Source organism: Saimiri boliviensis, chromosome 4 (genome assembly GCF_048565385.1).
Source record: "Saimiri boliviensis isolate mSaiBol1 chromosome 4, mSaiBol1.pri, whole genome shotgun sequence".
NCBI classification, from domain to species: Eukaryota; Metazoa; Chordata; class Mammalia; order Primates; family Cebidae; genus Saimiri; species Saimiri boliviensis.
This window is the reverse complement of record NC_133452.1, coordinates 52736198-52757349: the sequence shown is the minus strand read 5'-3', so window position 1 is coordinate 52757349 and position 21152 is coordinate 52736198. Positions and strand designations below refer to the sequence as shown.

Below are 21152 nucleotides of genomic sequence, written 5' to 3'. Positions count from 1 at the left end.
GTAGCAGGATTGCTTGAGTCCAGGAGTTTGAGACCAGTTTGGGCAACATAATGAGACCTTGTCTTTAAAAAATATAACAAAAACAATGAGTATTCAAATCTTTTGTTCATGTGATGTATATCTAGTGATACTATATTAAAAATTAAAGCTGAGATGAAATTTAAATTTAATTTATTTAAAAATAACAGTAACAAACCCATTACATTTTAAATAACATTTTATGAAAATACTTTTCAGAACAAGAAAAATTTTATAAAAAGCAGTATTGATTTACGTTTTTACAGATCTCTAATATCTAGAGACAGCTGTGATTCTCATTTCTGACTGCATTCAATCTGCTGCGTTGTTTTAGTTGAAGTATAAGAAGTCTTTTCAGATAATCGTGGGTATTCTTTGATATGACATCAAAATTTGAATGTTAGTTTTTTGTTTGTTTGTTTTTTAGTAGAGATGGGGTTTCATCATGTTAGCCAGGCTGGTCTCAAACTCCCCATCTCTAGTGATTTGTCCACCTTGGCCTCTCAAAGTGCTGGGATTACAGGTGTGAGCCACCACAGCTGGCCTGAGTTAGTTCTTTAAAGGTTAGTTGCATTGAGGAATCTGAAATCATATCATTGAACTTTTTGTACTCTGTTACATTAAAATTAGTCAATCTTATCTTGAATCTTCTTTTGTAACATTCATTGGTCACTTGGAAAATATAGTTCACTGAATTATGCCACACTCCCTAATGCTGACACATCTCATTATACAATACTTTTAAAAAATCTCATCACCACCATTATTGGGAAACTGTCAAACTTAATGGTGGTAGATCCAAGTAATCCAAAAATGTGATTCTGAAATATCAAAATTTATCATTGGCAACAAATACTGTCAGTTATTTTCATTGAAATGACAGACTTAGTTTGTTTATAGTTTTTAAAATATTGTCCAAATACCTAAGATTGGATAAGATTAACAATCTTTTAAGTAAAAATGATGTTCCATGGGAAAAAAGAGCTAATTCAGCTTACAACTCAATCATAAGAATGCTTTTCCTGGAAACCACCCTAGCACTTCTGTGTGTGGAAGTACTTTATGCATGATTTCCCATTTCATTTCACAAAATATTCAAAAGACAAAAACTGAAGAGTTGAGATTTAATAAAAGTAGTAATTTTTACTGGCTAGTCAAGTTAACTCTTAAATAAAACTGGCTCTTCCCCAACCACTGTCCTTTTAACTGGAGGTGAAGAATACAAAGTTATGTAGTACATTTTGATACTACTGCCTTGATTTGTGCTAACATGCTAACACTTTTACCTACCAGTGTTTTGTACCTTTAGTGCAAATGTCAACAAAATGAAAAAGACCAATGATGTCTTAGTATTATTATGAAAATAGTTTTGTCATCACATATACACCCAAAAGGGTTTTAGGAATCCTCTAGGGGTCCAAGGACCACACTTTGACAACCGCTATCTTACAGCACTCTCCTTGTAGGTAGCTGCTTGACCTATTCCCTTCATCTTCTTTGTTTGCTCAGAAGTTACATTTTCTATGAGCTCTGCCATGACCACTGTTTTTTTTTTTTTTTTTTTTTTTTTTTTTTTTTTTTTTTTTTTTTTTTTTTTTTTTTTTTTTTGAGACAGAGTTTCACTCTTGTTACCCAGGCTGGAGTGCAATGGCGCGATCTCGGCTCACCGCAACCTTCGCCTCCTGGGTTCAGGCAATTCTCCTGCCTCAGCCTCCTGAGTAGCTGGGATTACAGGCACGTGCCACCATGCCCAGCTAATTTTTTGTATTTTTTAGTAGAGACGGGGTTTCGCCATGTTGACCAGGGTGGTCTCGATCTCTTGACCTTGTGATCCGCCCACCTCAACCTCCCAAAGTGCTGGGATTACAGGCTTGAGCCACCGCGCCCGGCTACTGTTTTAATAATGTAATCTGTCACTGTGGTACCAGTGAAAGGTATCCAGGTTACTGCAGCAACCTCAGTTCTTGCCTTCTCAGAAGTAAGAATTTGACTGAGGGCATTAGGTAGTAAAAGAGACCAAGGCAAGTTTCAGAGCAGGAGTGGAAGTTTATTTAAAAGCCTTTAGAACAGGAAAGAAAGGAGCTTGGAAAGGGACCCAAGCAGGCACCAAGGTCAAATGCCCTATTTAACCTTGATCCTAGGACTTTATAGACTGGCTCTTTTCCCATGATTCTTCCCTTAGGGTGTGCTGCCTCCATGCACAATGGCCCTCCTTACCCTTGGGAGGTGCACATGCGCAGTGTGTTTAGGAAGTTGTATGCATGCCCATCTGAGGCTTTCTTCCCTTTTCCTGTATCATGCCATACCACCCCTGGAAAGTCATACTCCACCAGTTTGTCTCTTAATACACATGCCTGAGAGGTTGCATCTCCCTGGTGCCTGTATTCACTTAACACTTTAGTGCAGCAGGTGAGGATCACCAGGAAATGGTCTCTTCCTGGCACTGGGTGCCAGTTTATTACTTTTAAAGAGGCAATGTGATAATTGTCAAACCATCACCTGACATTCCTAGTGGGAGGAGAAGCAGCCCTTTGGAGCCCTGCTCAAGCCTGTCTACGTACTGTAACAACTACCGTCAGCCCATGAGTATACCTGACTTTCCTCATTTTTACTCTTAAGTTTTTCAAATCACCTTTTTAACATAATATATGTGTTTTCTTATTTATGTATTTTAATTTTTAAAAGTGTTCCACTAAAATGCAAACTCTGTAAGGGTAGAAAACTGTCTCTTGTTTACTTATGTATTCCAAACTTACAAAATAATATTACATTTTAGGGTTTAAGACTTATTTGTTAAGTAAATTTTCTGTGATTTTGTGTGAGAGATTTTTTTTAATAACTTAAAAGAATTTTTTTTTCTTTTTTTTGAGACGGAGTTTCGCTGTGTCACCGAGGCTAGAGTGCACTGATGTGATCTCAGCTCACTGCAGCCTCTGCCTCCAGGTTCAAGCAATGCTCCTGCCTCAGCCTCCTGAATAGCTGGGATTACAGACACCCACCACCACACCTGATTAATTTTTGAGTCAGAGTTTCATCGTGTTGGCCAGGCTGGTCTTGAACTCCTGACTTCAGGTGATCTGCCTACTTCAGCCTTCCAAAGTGTTGGGATTACAGGCGTGAGCCACCACGCCCAGCCAGAAATTTCCATTTCTACAATCATATTTTATCTTTTCAGTAGTTTTATTGCTCTCTGGTTGCTCATCTTTATGAAGAATTCTATTCTTTTATGGACCCAGCAAATTGTCATATCTAAGGATTTATAGTGGTGTGTGTGTGTGTGTGTGTGTGTGTGTGTGTGTGTGTGTGTGTCTGTTTCTTTGAACTTTTTTTTTTTTTTTTAGTGGTCTGTTTGTTTTAATCACTTTAATGTTGGAGGCTGTCTTCATTTATGTGGTGATCTTTGAACAATTTTCGGAAGAAGACACTAAAAAGCTGATTGGAAGATGGGCGTTAAGTGGGCTTGTCATCTTGTGGACTTCATTGTAGGATAATAGGGCAGCAAAACCATATTTTCTTTGAGAACACGAAATTTCAGTCTCTTTTCTGAGTCTGTTCAGTTTTTTTCGGAGACAGATTTTCCATTCTTTTGCCGGAAGATGGGTAGATTGGGTTGAGGTGTAGAATAGGTAACATACCTGGCTTCTAAATATCTGGCAGCTGAGTACTGTGTCTCATGGTATAATCCCAGCACTTTGAGAGGCTCCGGTGGGAGGATTGTTTGAGCTCAGGGGTTCAAGGCCTGCCTGGGCAACATTGTAAGAGCCTTTCTCTACAAAAAAATAAAATAAAAAATTAGCTTAAGTGTGATAGCGCACGCCTGTACTCGCAGCTACTCAGGAGGCCGAGATGGGGGGATTGCTTGAGCCTGGGAGGTTGAGACAGCAGTGAGATGTGATCATGCCATTGTACCCTGAGCTTGGGCAGCAGAGCAAGACTCTGTCTCAAAAATAAAACATAGTAATAATAAACATCTGGGAACTGGGTGTTGGAAGAGAGCTAGAGGTTTTCACTAGTCAGTATGTAGACTTAAACTTATCTCTTACTTTCCGGTCCAGTGCTTCATTTCAGCCTCCACTGTGCTTTATATCCCAAAGTTCAGTTTCTGTGATTCACATTTTATTGTCTGGTTTCTCCTTCAAATAAACTTCCAGTCTTTGGTAGCATTGAGAATGCTAGTCACCTACCTTTGTAATAGGGACCCAGAGTCTAACCTGCTTCTCACTCAGATTTTTAATATCTTCCTCTATTTTAGCACCATTTTCCCTGCCATCTGTGATACCTAGTGCCTCTGATTTCTAAGACATTTGGGGGTGATAGTGAAGAGATAAATTAGCTTCCCTCTTATTGGTAGCTCCCTCTCTTGGGATTAACGTTCCATTTTTCTCTCCTCTTCTAAGTTGGTTCAGTTTCTTTATTCACTTTTTGTCTTTGTATATTGTGGACAGGATTATTAATGTCTACTGGCCTCTTCAAAGTTGGAATTTGTATTTCTGTTTCTTTTTCTTTTTTCCTGAGAAGACACTGGGGTAGAGTATTTTTACTTTGCTCACTTAATTCTAGAAATATGTAGTAGTTCACTTTTTTTTTTAACTCAGTAAAAAGGCATATGTGAGCCAAATTGATTTTTTTTAAAAACACACTTTAAATTTGCTTTGAAAAACTGATACTTGGCTCGACATAGTGGCTTGTGCCTGTTATCCTAGCACTTTGGGAGGTTGAGGTGGGCAGATTGCTTTGAGCACAGGAGTTCCAGACCAGCCTAGGCAACATGGTGACATGGTGAAACCCTGTCTCTACAAAAATACAAAAATTAGCTGGGAATGGTGACTCACTCCTATAATCCCAGCTACTCAGAAGGCAGAGGCTGGAGGATTGCTTGAGGCCAGGAAGCAGAGGTTGTAGTTACAGCCTGGGCAGCAGAGTAAGACCCTGTCTCAATAAAATAAATAAAATAAAATAATAAAATATAAAATACCAAAACCTGATTTCTCTGTTCAAAGAAGAGGTGACTGGCAAGGGTGAAAGCATGATCAGTGGGGAAGGATCCAGTTGTGCTGTTTTTATTTGCTAACTTAACGGATGGACATATCTATTTTGTAAACTGATTTGTGTACCTGAGTCTTAAGGTCATCTTTAGAGGACAGACCCAGCAGAGATGGTAACTACGTTCAGAAGATGATAGTTTACATGCTGATAATCTTTAAATAGAGGTAAAGGAAAACTTATCCAAAATATTAGAACATTTAAGAAAAATGTCATCACATTTTATTTGTGAGATTCGTAACATACAACTATAGTTCTTAACTGAGGAGAGAGACTAAGGGATATGTTATGTTACTGATTTCTTTCTTTTTTTTTCTTTTTGAGACGGTGTCTCACTCTGTCGCCCAGGCTGGAGTGCAGTGGCATGATCTCAGCCCACTGCAACCTCTACCTAATGGGTTCAAGCAGTTCTCCTGTCTCAGCCTCTTGAGTAGCTGGATTACAGGTGCCCACCATCACACCTGGCTAATTTTTTTGTACTTTTAGTAGAGACAGGATTTCACCATGTTAGCCAGATGGTCTCTATCTCCTGACCTTGTGATCCACCAGTGCTGGCCTCCCAAAGTGTTGGGATTACAGGTGTGATCCACCACACCAGGCCAGGTTGCTGATTTTACAAAACAACTTTAAGGAACATAGCATCAATAGTGATCATGAGAATAAAAAAACAAAACAAAACAACATTTGAGTGCCTAATGTATGTCAGGCACTGTTCTTAGCTGCCACATGCATTCTTATCAGTGTAATAGTTTATTAATGACTTCCACTTGACTACCCTTTATAGATATATTTATTTTTATACTTTTTGTACCTTAATTTCTCAAATGATTATTAGATTTATTTCCAGTTAAGTACATATAATGAATATAGTGAAGCTCATTAAAGTTAAATTATATTCAGTGATCATCGCATCAAACACTTAACTGAAACATTTGAACTGCTCATTTTGGTGTGCTTGTTGTCATATGGGGGTGTGTGATTTAGACACAGATGAGATCCCAAATATTTTACTATTTTTTAAAACAAATTTTACCATATAGCTCATTCAATTAAAGATTAATAGTAATCAAAATCAGCTTCATGTTCATATATTTGATTGTAATTTTAAAACAATATACATTTTCTGGTATTTTTATAACATTAAATTTTTGTTTTAAAATGAATTTCTATATTTTTCTAAGGAAACTTGGTTTTAAATAGAGACCAAATTTAAATATGCTCTTTCTTTCCTTATAGGTTTCACCTTGCTTAAATGTCCTGTCACGATTGTTGTTTAGCAGTGACCCAGATGTGTTAGCAGATGTGTGTTGGGCCCTTTCTTATCTCTCTGATGGACCCAATGATAAAATTCAAGCAGTGATTGATTCTGGAGTCTGTCGAAGATTGGTGGAACTTTTGATGTAACTATAAATAATTTATGCTTACTAATTGTATAATTGGGATTAAGTTTAGCAATTAAAGTAATAGCTTTGTAAATATCTCAGGAGTCACTATCTTCGGGGAAAATTAAAAAGTTAATGACCCTACACTTAACAGAATACCCATAATCCTAGAAAGTTGACCCTAAAACTTATAACTTATGTCCTGTAGTTTTATGAAATGTCTGTTATCTGCTAAGGTGTTGTGTGAGACATTGTTAATGAAGTGTAGAACAGTTTCTGCTTTCACAGAATGAGTAATCTAGTTTATTATTCTTTGTAATATTTAATTTGAGTAAAAGTCCATATAGTGAAAATCATTTAGTGTTTTACTTCTATTAAAGATAACATGTTTCTCTTCGCTGGGCTGTTATAACTATTTTCCTTAAGAAGAACAACTTTTCTGTACAAAGAAGTTAAAAATGTTTAAGAAAACTTTTTTATTTTTTTTTTTTGAGACAGAGACTTGCTCTGTCACTAGGTGCCAGGCTAGAGTGAAGTGGCATGATCTCGGCTCACTGCAACCTCCACCTCCTGGGTTCAAGCAATTCTCCTGCCTCAGCCTCCCAAGTAGCTGGGTTTATAGGCATGTACCACCACGCCCTGCTGATTTTTGTATTTTAGTAGAGACGGGGTTTTACCATGTTGGCCAGGATGGTCTTCATCTCTTGACCTTGTGATCCACCCGCCTCGGCCTCCCAAAGTGCTGGGATTACAGGCATGAGCCATTGTGCCTGGCTGAAGAAAGCATGTTTTAAAAAGATGTTGTAACATCGTCTTCTTACCTTCTTTTTAAAAATATATTATCTTCCTTCCTTTCTTTTGTCAAAAAGTCATTCGGTAGGCCCAAACAAGGTAGATGGCGTAAAGAGAGATCTGATAAGAAGTTGGGATCCCAGCATGAGGATAGCATCAAAGGAGGGTAGGCATGCAGGGTCAGTGTGGGGATGAGGGCCCAAACTTGATAATGGCACCCGCTGGGGTGAGCAGATAAGCAGGCTAGAACAGGGCTTGGAGCCAGCACATCATAGGGTGGCAGTCTAGCTGAGGTAAAAGATTGGCTGATATAGGGAGGTTAGGAAAATAGAAGCTATTTCCTGTTATCAGAGAATGGAGATAAAAATATGAAAGAGGAGAAAACCTTAATAATTCAATGATTTTGGATTAGAACTAGAAATATCAGTGTGAACTCATGGCTCTTATCATAGCTAGGTATAGAAATAAATATATATGTGTGTGTGTATGTGTGTCCTCTTAAAGGGTCTGGGAGCAGTAACACTTATACATTAATAAGCTGAGGAAACTGAATGTTCAAATCTAAGTTTCTAAATCCCACTCTCCATTGAAAGGAACCAGGATTCTTGGATAAATGACTGATTTCAGGGATAGAACTGAAAATTTAAGAATGAATGCAGGAATTAATGGGTGCTCAAGTAATGGAGAAATGTCAAAAGGACACAGAAGCCTGTTTGAAGGGATTCTCACTATTCAAACCTGGGACAATTTGAGCTTTGAAATAAATTATATTAACATATATTTTATTGAATAAGATATGAAATCCGTAAGTCCACATTAAAGCATGTAGTTGGAATGATAGTATTAGAAATAGATCATTGATAATAATATTAATAATTACCAACATTTCAGACAATAAGCATCAAGAGATGCTAAAACCTAGTGGTAAAAGTAGGTTAAGGAGCGAGATTTTGCATTATCTCAAGTATTTTGTTGCAAAATATTAATTATATTATAAAGGGGAAAACAGTAATGGTATAGTGGAAAAGTCTGGCAGACATCATCATAATTAGTGACCAGAGTTCAGTACCATTATAATGGGAAAAAACAGATTGGGATATAATGAAAAGATTTTAGTACTTATGATATCCCCAGCCAAAACCTGGATCTTAATCATGAAAAACATTGGATAAACCCAAATAACGGGCGTATGATCTTCAAAAATGGCAAAATCATGAAAATCAAGAGAAAACTGAGAAACTCTGGAAAGACATGAAATCTGGCTGTAATGAATAATGCTGGATTAGATCCTTTGTTATAAAGATTATCAAAATAATTAGTAAAACTTCAGTGGGATCTTTGGCTGAAAACTGCAGGAGTTTGTACTATTTTTGTAACTTTTGTGTAAATTTTAAATTCTTACTAGTATTTAGGTTCATGTTTTTATTATTTTTAGGCACAATGATTATAAAGTTGTATCACCTGCATTAAGGGCAGTTGGTAATATTGTGACTGGTGATGATATTCAAACACAGGTGAGTTCAAACTTAAGTATCATAAATTGTTGATATAATGGACTTTAAAAAATTTATGTTTCATATGACTTGATTGCATATTAATCAAGACTTTAGCATCACCACAATTGTGTGTGTGTCTGTGTCTGTATCTTGGAGGATGGTGAAATGTCAAAGAAGATGTGTCATCAAGATTGACTCTAGCCAGATTGGGGTTACAATCTTTGAATTAATTTATTTAGCTAGTTAGTTAGTTTAGTTAGTTAGAGACAGGGTCTTGCCCTTTCCCCTAGGCTGGAGTGCAGTGGTGCGATCATGGCTCACTTCAGCCTCTACCTCTCCCTCTCAGGCAGTCCTCCCACCTCAGCCTTCCAAGTAGTTGGGACCACAGGTGTGCAAGACCACACCTGGCTAATTAAAAAAATTTTTTTTAGGGACAGGGTCTTGCTATGTTGCCCAAGTTGGTCTCAAATTCCTGAGCTCAAGCAGTTCTCCTGCTTCGGCCTCCCAAAGTGTTAGAATTATAGGCATGAGCCACTATACCCAGCACAATCTTTCTTGAAGATAGAAACTTAAATTCTTTAACATATTAGATTCTCCTTTGTTTACCACCTTACGATATATTTTTTATTCTAACCTACATATTTTCTTTCCTTTTTATCCTTTTAAAGGCCTATTTAGATACTAATCAAAGTTATTAAACAGTTGCTCTTTAGTAATTGACAATTATTCATTTAATATAGCTCTTTAAATGAAAATGCCATTCTAGACATGCACTGTAATTTTCAGTTGAATTTCCAGTGCACTGCTCCATACTTCTTCACCCAGATGAATCTAAAGTAAATCATTGGAATATTTGGAATATAGGAACATAATTAATCTTGCAATAGAATAAAGAATGTAAAGGGACAATGCAGAATATACTTGTTTACAGAAGAGTGAGATAGTAAAATTTTTTATGAAGCCAACTGATTCTACATGCTAATGTTTTTTAATGGTTCCAGTATTAGATAGACTGTATGATATATATTTTTATTTTCACCAATTCATTTGGCAAAACTAGAGGTTGGATTCTAACTCCAATCACCAAATCTTTTTTCAAAGTTTTATCAGTTGAACTCCAGAAACATTTGTAAATTTGAAGGACACACCTCTGATTTTCATTTTATTGGGTTGAGAACAGGGCACTTCTTTATAGTGGCACGATACTAGGTTTATCAATAACAGAAGTATAGAAGACAGCAAGTTTTACTTTGGGAGGAATTTCTCCTTAATTTTATTTACTAGAATTGTTTTTGTACATCTAAATAATTGATTAGTAGATTTTCATGTAGATTATTTACTATAAAACTTTTTGTTTCCATTTCTAATTTGTTTTAGGTAATTTTGAATTGTTCTGCATTACCCTGTCTCTTACATTTATTGAGTAGCCCAAAGGAGTCAATTAGAAAAGAAGCCTGCTGGACTGTTTCTAACATCACTGCTGGAAATAGAGCTCAGATTCAGGTAAATACTCTTCAGATCTGGGAGCAGAACAGCAAGGTCTAAGAAGCCAGTTTGGACAAAAGTTTATCAATGTTTTTTAGTGAGTTTCTAAAAAAGATTCTTTTTTAAAAAGGTACCTAAAAAGTATTTTAAAGAACATGGCCTTTCCTCCTCTAAAATAATAACATTTACTTGTAGTATTTTAGTGAAGAACGGCAAGTGTGAGTGTGTGTGTCTGTGTGCACGCGTGTGTGCATGCCTAGCACAATGCCTGATACTTAATGGTCTGTCTTTATAAAGATTTTTTTTTGCATTAGTTTAAAATAAGCAATAATCTTCCTCTTAAAGCTTTTAATGATTTATTAGGGTCCTATCAAGCTTCTTAGGTCAGTGACTGTTTATCCATTTTAATCAGTTGCATACCTTGTGCTTTATGATCTCTAAAATTTATATTTTCCTATTCTCCAGTCTTCGATAAACTAATTTCCTACGTAAAAAGAAAAAATATTTGAAAGTTTGATGACAGTCTAGGAATAAAAAATATTTGGAAAGGTATTTCCAAAAACCCTGAAATTTTGAAGCTATTGGGTTTCAAGATATTTTTACTGGTAGTATTTTAGAAACAGTATTTGTAGTGATTATATATTTCCCCCCCCCCCCAGGCTGTTATAGATGCAAATATTTTTCCGGTTTTGATTGAGATTCTTCAGAAAGCAGAGTTTCGTACCAGAAAAGAAGCAGCTTGGGCTATAACTAATGCAACGTCAGGAGGTACTCCAGAGCAAATAAGGTATGATATAAACTTTTTAATTGTTTTTTAAATGTAAATGAGACAAAAGTTGAAATAAAACATACTTTTATTTACTGATGAAACTAAAATATTATTTCTAAGTCAGTTTGATAAGCATTTTTAATCTGAAATGATAGCATGTATTATATCAATTATTCATTCACAATTTTTTTTTTTCATTTTAATTAACATCATTCTCCTTGATAGGCTACTTATGAAAAATGAGAGATTAAAAATCTGAACAGGAACAGTCTATGTTAATTTGCAGAGTACACTATCATGGGCATTAAATTTTTTTTTAAACCATTAAAATCATAACAATATAGCTTTATTATATAAAAATGGCTAATAAATTTGAATATCCACTTACTTTAAATAAAATTGAAATAGACATTTGTTTACATGATGATCTGCTCCTCATTGATCGTTAGCCTTGCCTATGGATGGTATCTTTTATTTTTCTATACTGGTTACCTTTAAAAAAAAAAAAAATATATATATATATATATATATATACATATATTAGCTTTTTATATACATATAAAAGGTATAATGTTACCTTTTAAAAAAAAATATATATATATGTATATATATACATACATATATTAGCTTTTTGAGTCTAGGCTTTTTAAATTTATTTATTCTGCTGACAGCATAAATAATAGGTGCATGGGCTTTTATGTTAGCCTGATTTCAAATCCTGCTCCTTCAGTAAAAGTTGTGTGGTCTTGACAAAGTCATTTAACCCTTCTAATCTAGTTTCTTCATATATAAAAATGAGTTCCAGTAACGAATAGTAATGGTAGTGCAGTCAGCCTTCCATATCCTCAGATTTTGCATCTGTGGATTCAACCAACTGCAGGTCAAAAATATTAAAAAAGAAAAACACAGTAAAAAATGACAGTACAACAATGCAAAAATAGTACAAATTTTAAAACACAATATAACAATTATTAACACAGCAGTTACAGTGTGTTAGCTATTATAAATAATCTAAAGATGATTTCAAATATAAGGAAAGATATGTATAGGTTGTATGCAAATACTATGCTATTTTATATAAAGGAATTGAGCATCTGTGGATTTTGGTATGCAGAGGGAGGGTGTCCTGGAACCAGTCTTCGATGAAATCAAGGGACTGTATCTTGATATTTAAGTGAAATTTGTATCTTTGAAGTGTCAGTACAGTGCCTAAACATTATTATTAGCTAATAGATAATAACTAAGAATAGCTATTGTTATCATTATTTGTAATCGTCATAATTTGTACTATAGTATTGATATCTGAATCTCTTTTTATCATGTACTTTCACTCTTTTTTATTTTTCGTAGCAAAATTTCACTTATACCTCTATTAAAAGCCTTACTATTACAGAATCGTCTTGTTTGGAGAATCCCTCCATGGAACTAGACTTCTTAGAAAATATTTTCTAATGCATATTTAATTTATTTTTCAATTTATAAAACAAGTCAAATTACAATGCTATTTTGTAGTGAAATTTATTATGAAATAATTGTCTTTTATTGCCTTCATTTGTAGTATTACCTTGCTCTCCTCAAATTTGTATCGCTGTATATTAGTAACATCTGTCTCTGCCTTTTATTTTCTATTCTACTCTCTTTTTGCTTTAATCAGTATTTTCATTTTGTGTCATGGATACAAGCAGTAATAAATCAAGACCCTTCCTTTGTTCTATTTTTTATTTTTTTAATGCTGATTTTATTTTTATTTAGACTGCATGTTTGTTTGCCTGCAAATAGTTGTATTTTTTCAGTTAATTTTCATGGTTATATCTATTCTGTATGTTATTCCTTTAATTTATCAGTATGGATCAAGTGCCAAACTGATATAATTATTTTTCTAGCCATTTTAATCATTTCATTGAGTCTAAATATATGGGAAAAGACCTCTTGATATCAGATTAAGTTCTGTGTGCATACTACTAGTTGAGTGCCTACTATTGCCAGTTACTGTGCTAAGTAAAACATTTCAGTATTGAGCACCAGCAATGTATTAGGTATTTTCATGTATTTTATCTCCTTTAATCTCATAACTGTGAGGTAGTTATTCATTTGACAGATATTTTTGATCAATTACAGTATAGTGTAGGGCAAATGAGTGCTGCAGTGAAGGTATATACATTTTTTTTAGAGGGATAGAAACTTTTATTAAATGTCTATTGTGTTCTCACAACAACTCTCTGAGGTTGGTACTAATATTCCCATTTTAAGATGGGGAAACTGAAACACAAAAGAGTAATTGCTCAAGGTCACACAACTAATAAGGAGTGGAATTGGGACCTGAAGGCACATAGTCCGGCTTCATATTATGTTTTTAACCTTTCTACTTAATAAGACTTTTTGCCAAGTGATCAAATCAGTTACTTCATTTACATTATAGAGTATAAAAAACTAGCCAATAACAAGAAAAGGACACGCATTAGGAAATTAATGGATTTTTTGTGCATATTATTTATGAAAATTATTCACAAGATAGACTGCTTTGTTCCTAGAGGCCTTCTGTGCTTCTAAAACACAGCATATGTTTCAGAGCATTAGCTGTGATTGTTTTTATAGGAAATTTTCTCAAGTTTAATTTAGATGTCTCTTCTTTTCATTTCTGCCTACCCCCATATGACCTGTGTATGTGTGTATGTAGGCTTGCCTTAAAAATAATGTAAAAATCCTTTGAACCTATGCTTAGTGATTATCTGCCATGAAAAACGAGCACAAGTACAAGTCTGTGTGGGTATTTTATAGTATTTGCAAGACCATTTATTGCTAATTATATTAAATTAGAGAATAGGTGAGTAAAGAAAGTTTTCATTTTCCTGCGTGAGAATTTAAATGTGTCTAATGTTTGTGTTTGTATAGGAATACTTTTTCCTAATTGCGTATACAACAATTCACTATGAAGAATATTTTTGTGTCATTGCCAGAAATGGTACTTAAATCTTCTTAAATCTTTTCTCCCCCTTTTTTTTCTTTTTTAAATTAATGTGAAGGTATTTGGTAGCCTTAGGCTGCATTAAACCACTTTGTGATCTTTTGACTGTTATGGACTCCAAAATAGTCCAAGTGGCTTTAAATGGACTTGAAAATATTTTACGTCTTGGAGAACAAGAATCTAAGCAGAACGGAATAGGCATTAATCCATACTGTGCTCTCATTGAAGAAGCATATGGTAAGTAATCAGTTAAAAATTTATAATTATTGACAGTTCTTAACTGTCTGTCTTAGATACTTTCCCCTTCTAGTTCCCTACAAATTTTTTGTTGTAAAAGCACTATAATTTTTTTAAGTTTTTAAAATGTCACCTGTAATTTTATTACCCTAACAATTTATTTTTATTATTTACTGTACCTTTTACATTGTCTTTATGCACAATTACTTTACGTTGACTTAATTGTATTGTATGTATAGTTTTATATTCTACTTTTTAACATTTTGGAGAAATTTTACATTTCTGCATAATATTTACTATAATGGCCAAGTAATGTTTATATATATATATATATGTGTGTGTGTATATATATATATATATATACACACACACACAATTTACATATAAATACATACATATTTACATATATATTATATATGTAAATATATACATATTAACATATACACACATTTATATGTATATATTTACATGTAATACATGTAAATACGTATATATTTATTATACATGTAAATATGTATATATGTGTGAATATGCACATATTATATGTAATTATGCATTTATACATGCAAACCTGTTTATATTATATACATAAATACATATTTACACATATAAATACATATTTACACAAACTATATACATATTTACATATATAAATATATGCATATATAAAAATATATACATGTTTACATGTATATATAACATACATATGCTTTTTTTTCTTGAGAACACAGTTTTACTCTGTCTCCCAGGCTAGAGAGCAGTGGTGCTATCTCGGCTCACTGAAACCTCCGCCTCCCGGGTATAAGCAGTTCATGTGCCTCAGCCACCCAAGTAGCTAGGATTACAGGTGCACACAACCATGCCCGGCTAATTTTTGTTTTTAGTAGAGATGGGGTTTCACCATGTTGGCCAGACTGGTCTCGAGTGCCTGGCCTCAAGTGATCCACCTGCCTCAGCCTCCCAAAGTGCTGGGCTTACAGACATGAGCCACCGTGCCTGGCCATAATGTTATATAATGAGTGAGGTTTTAGCCATTCGAATGCAGGTTTAACCATAACCTGTTGTTGACCATTGGGTGGTTCCCAATTTATCACTTTATGTATACCAAAATATTTATTTCTTCCATGGAATTAATATCTGGGGATAAATTTTCAGGAATACAGTTGCTGAGTCTTAGGCACAGACTTCTTTTTAAGTTTTTGATATGTCTTCTCATTTTGCTTTCTCAGGGCCTGTTGCTGACAGTGTCAGTGGCATTGTATGAATCTGTTCTCCCACCTCATACTTGTTTTGTTGATTTTGCTGACTCAGCAGATGTAAAATAGTACAAGTTGCTTTTATGTACATTTTTTGGTTTATTTCCTATAGACAGTAGTACTTTTCTTTCTCTTTTTCTTTTTTTTAAATTTGAGATGGAGTTTCACTCTTGTTGCCCAGGCTAGACTGCAATGGCACAGTCTTAGCTCGCTGCAACCTCCACCTCCTGAGTTCAAGTGATTCTTTTGCCTCAGCCTCCCGAGTAGCTGGGATTATAGGCATGTGCCACCACGCCTAGCTAATTTTGTATTTTTAGTAGAGATGAGGGTTTCACAATGTTGGTCAGGCTGGTGTCGAACTCCTGACCTTGTGATCCCCCTGCCTCAGCCTCCCAAAGTGTTGGGATTACAGGCATGAGGCACCGTGCCTGACCAGTAGTATGTATTTTTCAGGAGTTAGTCTATTTCCTCATCCAAGTTGCATATTTATATTATTTTGGTTATCTATTTGACTCTTTTTTTTTTGGTAAAAATTTGAATTTTATTTTATAGTAGTTTATTTTGATATGACTTTTCCCTTAGTCTATTTTTTTATTATTTTCAGATCATTCATTGAATATGTTTTTATTTTAACAAAAGAAACCATGTTCGTTGGTATTTAACATAAATAACTCAGTCTAATTTTCTGTTCTTTTGAAGTTTACGAAGTCATTCTCTTACAGAGATTTAATCCCTTATAGAGATTTTTAAAATCTCTTATAGAGATTTCATATGTAGATATGGAAATTAATTTATTTGCCAAGTTTAAAAAATTAGGTTCTTAAAACATTTAACTTGATCATCTGGAATTTATTTCAGATAAAACATGAATCTAAATTGATTATTTTCTTTTATTTGCATTAAATATTCACTTTTCTGTAGTAAGTCCTCTTACATTGTATGGCTGATTCAGACTTTTCTTTATGATTCTGAATGGCCATGACACCACTTTGCTTTTCTTTCAAATTATATAACATCTCTGGCTAAGGCATTATGTGAATACAACGTATTAGTCAGTGATTTAAGAATATTGTCTTACTATGGTCATTATTTTGGCCCCAAATTAGACTAGGGTTTGGGCTGTTCTGTTATTGTACATACATATGACTGCTTTGCTCCTTTTTTTATTCTGTGATAATCTGATTGAAGTAATTTATCTATAATTAAATGAAATATATCTTCAGCACTACCCAGACTTATGTGTAGAGCTTTTTCTTATAAGCGATAAAATCGGTTGCTATAGATTCTCCTCATCCTTTCAAAATGAGGCCTTTCAGTTTCACTTGCAGATTGTAATTCTATTAAATCATACAGCAGCCATATGTTTTTTATTGTCTGGGTTTGCAAATTTTACACATTTATTTCATACTGATACTCTCTGGCTCAGCATGTTTTGGTTTCTTCACTTGTTTTGTTGCTTTCCCTTTTTGTGCTTTGTTAATTACTCTGGAAAGGACCTGTGGAGTTACTTAATCTGAAACTGCCATTTTACAGTTGAGAAACTAAAGTACAGAAGAACTGAACTTTCTTGGCCAAGATCATATACCTAGCAGGGTGGTGTCTGTGATCTTCTTACTCCCAGGCCTATGGTCCATCTTCATCTCACACTGCCACATACTCTCATTCTTGAAGTATAAATCATAAGTGATGGCTATTGATATGTGCAAAAATTAGATTAAAATAGAAGTTCCATTGCCAATAAGGTGGTAGATGATGTTCACTTATTATTTTGATTTAAACGTACACTAAAATTGTAGTAACAGTTTGTTTTTAATATATGCATTATATAATAGGTCTGGATAAAATTGAGTTTTTGCAAAGCCACGAAAATCAGGAAATTTACCAGAAGGCATTTGATCTGATTGAACATTACTTTGGTGTAGAAGAAGATGACCCCAGCATTGTACCTCAGGTGGATGAAAACCAACAACAGTTTATATTTCAGCAGCAGGAAGCTCCAATGGATGGATTTCAACTTTAACTTGGTGGAGGAAAAAAAAATTTATGGCTAAAAAGGGTAGCTTCAGGTAACTCCTCTTTGTTGCCAGTGTCAGTAAGAACTTTTGCTTTTTTACATAGAACAGAAAAGAGAATTTGACGCACTTTTAGAAAGCAAAATGAAGCAAAAATTTCCATTCAGATGCAACCTTTCATTGTAGTTTGATGTTGTATTAGTTTGGTTGTTGTTGTACCTGTATTTATATCTCCATTGTTTGGATTTTTGTATCTATTTGTGAATAATTGAATATGCAACTATTTAGTAATTTAAGCTTGAAAAGGAGAACTTAGGTAAAGTATTACTTAGTAATTCTGAATTTTTTCAAGCATTCTTGGAAACTGCACATTAGCAGTACACCTATTGATAATTGCATTTTGGCAGTAAGTCTTACACACCCAATCTCTACTAAATCTACCTCTATCTTGAAGCAGAAATAAAAACAGAAAAGCTTCAGAAGCATGAAATAATGCAAATGCTAAATTAGAATGTGAAAATATTTATTACCTTAAATTACATGTATCACTGTGCTGTAGGTTATATTTTGCAAAAAAAATTGCAACAGAAAACCTATAAAATTTATTTATAAAACATAGAAGAAATATTGTACTGATAATCCATTAAAATGTGGCAATTGTGAAGAGAGAAGCTGTTCTTCATGTTGAACACATTAAAAAGATTACTTTATAAATGTTTAAATACTTGTGTTTTTAACATATAAATGTTATGTATATTAGTATATTTTGTATTTCAACCAAATATGCTACCATTTTGAAATAGCGTTTTATTGTTTCACTCATTGTTTTAAATAGCATCATGACAGAGATGTCATCATGAATCTAAAGTAGTGCTACATATCTAAAATAATAACTTTAATTATTTCTCTGATTTTTCAGAGCAGTAATTGAAAAGTTTCATTTTCTATGTAATAATAAGTTTAGGTACTTGAATGACAAAATTATCCTGAAAAAATAATCTAATGTTATTAGAAATGTGTTAAATTTTATTAAATCCATTTACAAATTGGATACTAAATGATGATGATAATGAAAATTGCTAAAGATTCTTTAATATGGTTCAAATCTATCATAGACTTTTTTTCTTTTAGTAATACTCAGAGGATCATGCTGCTGCTTGTTATGAATCATAGATTACATTCATGTCAGATTGGTCAATATGTATGTTTTATGATTTAACAGCAAAAACCTCTTCAAACTGAAAGTTTAAAAGAAAGGTTTCAATAGAAAAATTTTATATATATATATATATATTTATGTATACATATATATCTGTGTGTTAATCTCACAGTTCAACTACTGTCGAACTCAGTCTTTTATAGTTCTACGTAGCCTATTTACGTTTCCAATTATATACCTAGAATATTAATTTAAAACTTAGTTTACAACTCTTTTAAGATGAGAACTAAGGCAATTTTGATATGATTCATGGTCTATTCTTTAAAGAAAGATTTCATTTATGATAGTATTTGTAATGTTTCTGCTGGAAATCAGAGGCATGTTCCAAGAGGAAAATGCATATAGGAGTACTTTTAAAGAATGTGTCGATTTGTAAATTATTTATCATGAAACTAAGCTTTTGACAAGACACTTAAAACCTACAGCTGTAAGATATAGGTTTAAATGGTGTCCCTAATGCTGACTGCGTCTGCCAGCCCTTTTTTATTATTGTTAAGTAGAAGATTGTATCTGTGTCCTTTTTTTTCATAGTGGAAGGTATAAAGTTGAGTGTAAAATGGTTTTCTTTTACATTATCTATATTCAGAAAACAGGGTAGTTATATTAAAGCTTACCAAATTGATGGTGAATTTATCAGATAAACATTTTTGTGGTGCAGATGGTTCTAAGTTTCAGGTGACAGGGTATTCTACTCTTTCTAGTCAATTAAAATTGATAATGCAGCATAATTCATAAGCTAACCAGCTGTGCCTCCTTTTATTTTGAGGACCCTGTAGTCAATATAATAAATTTCTAAGCCCAAATTTTCAAACAAAATAGTTCTTAAGGAAAAATAATAAATATGTGTGTGTTCAGGCATGCGCACAGAATAACCTATGAAAGAAAACTTAAATTTTGCCAGTAAAATGTATCTCTAAGTATGGACTATGATTATACTTCATAAGCATTTAAGTACAAATTCATATTTATTCCCATGAATATCTTATTTGGATAATTAATTTTAGATTTGATTGCAAAGAGCACTATATAGCAGTTGGGACCAGCTTTTGGCCTGGATTCTTGTTATGAGTTTATTGGATCAAGACTAACAAATACTTAGTTATTAAAATTTTAAAAAAATATATAGCTACTCTTTTCAAGTATACCATTTAAAATGCTCCATCAGGCAGAGCCCTGACCAGGAAAGGAAAAAAAAAAAAAAAAAAAAGAAATGGGAAAAAAGAAAAGGAAAGAAAAAAATAAATAAAATGTTCCAAAATATGTTTTCATTAGTCTTCACTGGCCCTTGTGGAGGGAAAAAAATACATTTTTTAAACTTGCTTTTCTAAGATTTGTTATATTTAAATCCAAGAGAAACTATGCCAAAAAAAAAAAAGTGTTATAAAGAGTAATGCATGTTGCATTAATGCAAATATCAAGAAAATACTTGAAAGAGTCCTTTTCATTTATTTAATTAAATTTGGTGTTTTATTTTGTCTGAATCTGAATTTCTCCTATTTAATCTATGCAAATTTGCTTGTTTTACAAGGACTTGACTCACTGGTGTGGTCTTTTTACTATGTCTTATTTCAAAAAGTTGTTTTAAATGGTAGTGTCCTTACATTATAGTGTCATTTGGTCAACTTACTGGTAACACCAGAACAAGAAAGCAAAAAAGTAATAAATTCTGCTGGCACAGAACTAACATATCATTTGTAAAACCTATTTGCAGTTAAAGGTTGATTTATTGGATAAAGGACTAAAAGAAGCATATATTACCTTTGCCTTTATATTTTTCTTTTAAGAAGGAGCATTATGGAAAAATAAATATTTAAAAATCTTAGTGAATTTTTGTTGCTGTTCTCAATTCAGCAATCTGCCGGCTGCTTGTGAAACTGTGAAATCAAATTGTTCTTAAACGTTTATTCAGTTTAGTTTATAGCATTACTGTTTTATGAAATGTGACATTTTAGGAGCCAATATAATAGAGCTCTAAAAGGATAGTATATGTTTAAATTCTGACTGGGGAGTAAGAAGAGAAAATACTCTTACTGTATTAATTAAAACAACTTTTGAGCAGTATGCAATATTATGAAATGTTACAGCACTATATTAAAAAGTAATAAAATATTTTAAAATTGCATTTATATAAATGTGTCCATTCCATTTTTAAGATTGTTGTTTCCTAACAGCACAAAAACAGATGCTATTATTATTGGTTAAAAATCAATTTACTTTCTAAAACCAACAAAGGAGAAAAAAATAGAATTATAAAAAATAGCTAATACAAAACTAGACAAAAAAAGAGAAAAAACAAATGGTGGAACAAATAGCAAGATAGATCAAACTCAGTGATATCAATAATCACAGTAATTACTAGTAATTTAAGCATGCCAGTTAAGTGCTGAGGTTTTCAGTTTTAATAAAAAACTAAGGCCATTTTTTGCCTCTAAGAAAATGTTTTCAAGAAGCAAATTGGTGAAAAGTAAAAGGACAGAA

At 33.3% G+C, this 21152-nt stretch overlaps 1 protein-coding gene across 1 annotated transcript in view; it reads left to right on the top strand.

The window, feature by feature from the left end:
- The window catches only part of KPNA5 (karyopherin subunit alpha 5), a 63180-nt gene extending 42374 nt beyond the window's left edge, over positions 1-20806 (top strand). Inside the window, exons 9-14 of the mRNA XM_003938633.4 lie at positions 6298-6461; positions 8671-8749; positions 10109-10234; positions 10876-11003; positions 14009-14187; positions 17276-20806. Of these exons, the coding sequence (XP_003938682.1) occupies positions 6298-6461; positions 8671-8749; positions 10109-10234; positions 10876-11003; positions 14009-14187; positions 17276-17463 (864 nt within the window). The 3' untranslated portion in view covers positions 17464-20806. The remainder of the gene's footprint in view (positions 1-6297; positions 6462-8670; positions 8750-10108; positions 10235-10875; positions 11004-14008; positions 14188-17275) is intronic.
- The last annotated feature ends 346 nt before the right edge of the window (positions 20807-21152 follow it).